Source organism: Eimeria tenella, genomic scaffold, assembly GCF_000499545.2.
Source record: "Eimeria tenella Houghton genomic scaffold, Eth_scaff3919, whole genome shotgun sequence".
Classification (NCBI taxonomy): Eukaryota; Apicomplexa; class Conoidasida; order Eucoccidiorida; family Eimeriidae; genus Eimeria; species Eimeria tenella.
This window is the reverse complement of record NW_013544836.1, coordinates 1-2,442: the sequence shown is the minus strand read 5'-3', so window position 1 is coordinate 2,442 and position 2,442 is coordinate 1. Positions and strand designations below refer to the sequence as shown.

Genomic DNA, 2,442 nt, shown 5'->3' with positions numbered 1-2,442 from the left:
CCCACCACCCCCCCCCCCCCCCCCCCCCCCCCCCCCCCCCCCCCCCCCCCCGCCGCTGCAGCAGCTGGAGCAGCAGCAGCAAGAGGGAGAGCAGCAGCTCCAGCGTCACCGGAGGAATAGAAAGAACAGCAGCAGCATCAGCCCTGCTGCTGCAGCAGCACCATCAGCAGCAGCGGCACTATCAGCAGCAGCACCATCAGCAGCAGCGCCATCAGCAGCACGAGCAGCAGCAGCACGAGCAGCAGCACCATTAGCAGCACCACGAGCAGCAGCACCATCAGCAGCAGCAGCAGCAGCAGACCTGAATGGTGATTTCGACGGAGACTGCAGCAGGGTAGGAGGGTTTGAGCGCCTCAGTGAGTCTCTCCAGCAGCAAAGCCACATGGGCAGTAAAGAAACCCTCGGGAGCTGCCAGCAGCAAAAAGGCTAGTCGCTTCATGTGGGCCACTCGCCCAGAGGCTTCCCGCTCCCGAGACACAAACACCTGCGCCCAAACCCTAAACCCTAAACCCTAAACCCTACAGGCTGAACCCTACAGGCTGAACCATGGCACCACACCCTCAGAGCCAAAAGCCCGAACAGAGCCACACGCAACTTGCTGATACTAGGCGGAAGGCTTAGGGTTTGCAGCTTAGGGTTTAGGGTTTGGTGCTTAGGACGCAGGGTTTAGGGTTTGGAGCGCAGGGCCTAGGGTTTGAGAAGAAGGCCTGCTACTTAGTGTCTTCAGAAGGGCTCTCAGGGTCTAGGGTTTGCAGAAGCGGGCTGCGGGCGCCCCGCCTGCGGCCCAGCAACTAGGGTTTAGGGCTTGGGGTTTAGGGTTTAGGGGTTAGGGTTTAGGGACCCCGGCGTTTGGGGGAGGCATGATGGCATCCAACTTTGCTGTTTCTGTTGCCAGAGCTGCGCCCAAAGCAGCACCCAAAGCCCTGAGGGTTCTGCGGTCGCTCTGCAGCACTTGCTGCCGCTGCAGCTCCTCCAGCAGCAGCCGCCGCAGCGGCCCTGCTGCTCCTGGGAATAGCCGCAGCGGCAGCCACTCAAAGAGCGACAGCAGCAAATAGCGGGAGATGAAACCCTGCGCACAGCAGCACCAGCAGCAAGAGCGGAGCCTACACTGGACTGGGGCCCCCAGAGCCTCAAGCAGCAGCAGTAGCAGCGACAGCAGCACGGGCCGCAAGGCCAAAACTAGCAGCAGCAGCAGCAGCAGCAGCAGCAGCAGCATCAGCCCACCTGCGGGGCGGCGCTGCTCAGGGCCTGGGCGAGACTGCCCTGCAGCTCATCTGTTAGGGTTTGAAGAAAAAGAGCAGACAAAGGACTTCTTCTGTTGAGCTGCTTCAGCTGCAGCCAAACCCACGCGCCAAACCCTAAACCCTAAACCCTAAACCCTAAGGGCTCAATCGTAGAACTTACGGAGAACTTGTGAAAAGTTAAGCCACAAACTGGACCCACAACTCAACCCCTAGCCCTAAACCCTAAACCCTAAACTCTAAACCCTAGACGCACATCTGCACACTGCATGAGCAGCGCAGCAAGGCCAAAAACAGCAGCAACTTCTTCAGGGTCTGTGGGAGAAGCCACAGCAGCTAAAAGCTTCCGTTTGGCAATTTCTTTATTTGCTTCTGCAATGCAGCACGGGGCCCGCAGGGAGGGTGGCTGCAGCTGCAGCACCAGACGTCGCCGCAGCTCCTGCAGCAGCGCGGCCTCCCCGTTGCTGCTGCTGCTGCTGCTGCTGCTGCTTGCAATGCCTTCAGCCGGCGCCACGGCTGCTGCTGCTGCTGCTGCTGCTGTTGGTGCGGTGGGCGGCTGCGCTGCTGCAGCGCTGTGCGCTGCGAAGTCCTCCCTGGCGTCTCCCGTGGCCGCAGCAGCAGCAGGCGCAGCAGCAGCGGCAGCAGGAGCAGCAGCAACAGCCAGAGCCTGGTTCAGCAAATCCACGGCAGGTGGCAGCGGCGGAGTTACATCAAAAGCATTTGGATTTGCTGCTGCTCCCACTCTGTGGGAGAAGCAGCGGGAGCCGATGAAGCAGCAAAGTCGAAACAGCTCCTGCATCTCGCGCCTCACCTGGCAGTCGCATGCGCAACAAAACCCTAAACTCTAAACCCTAAACCCTAAACCCTAGCCTTCACACGGGCCTTCTCCAATGCTCAGCAGCTCTTAATTTGCATTCCCTTGCGCCGCAGCTGCGGGCGCACGCGGCGTGAAAACCAGCAGCTGCAGCAGCAACAGCAGGAGCAGCAGCACCAACAGCAGGAGCAGCAGTACCAACAGCAGGAGCAGCAGCAGCAACAGCAGCAGCAGCAGCAACAGCAGCGTACTCTTTTGGAAGCAAGCAAGTGTTCCTTCGCAGGTTTGGTTCTGTCCAAAGCAGCAATAATTGCAAAAGTCCAAAGAAGAGAAAGTGGCTGTCGAGGAGAAGACACAGAAAGAGAAACTACGCGGCACAGCAGCCGC

At 59.8% G+C, this 2,442-nt stretch overlaps 1 protein-coding gene across 1 annotated transcript; it reads right to left on the bottom strand.

Moving 5' to 3' along the window:
• Nucleotides 1-301: 301 nt before the first annotated feature.
• Nucleotides 302-2,040, bottom strand: ETH_00036100 (dopey, N-terminal domain-containing protein, putative; the record flags this gene model as incomplete). Its single annotated transcript, XM_013379763.1, has 4 exons — nucleotides 302-484; nucleotides 842-1,069; nucleotides 1,225-1,332; nucleotides 1,498-2,040. Coding segments are annotated over 4 exons (1,062 nt in total), but the record flags the coding sequence as incomplete, so codon positions are not given.
• Between the last annotated feature and the right edge of the window lie 402 nt (nucleotides 2,041-2,442).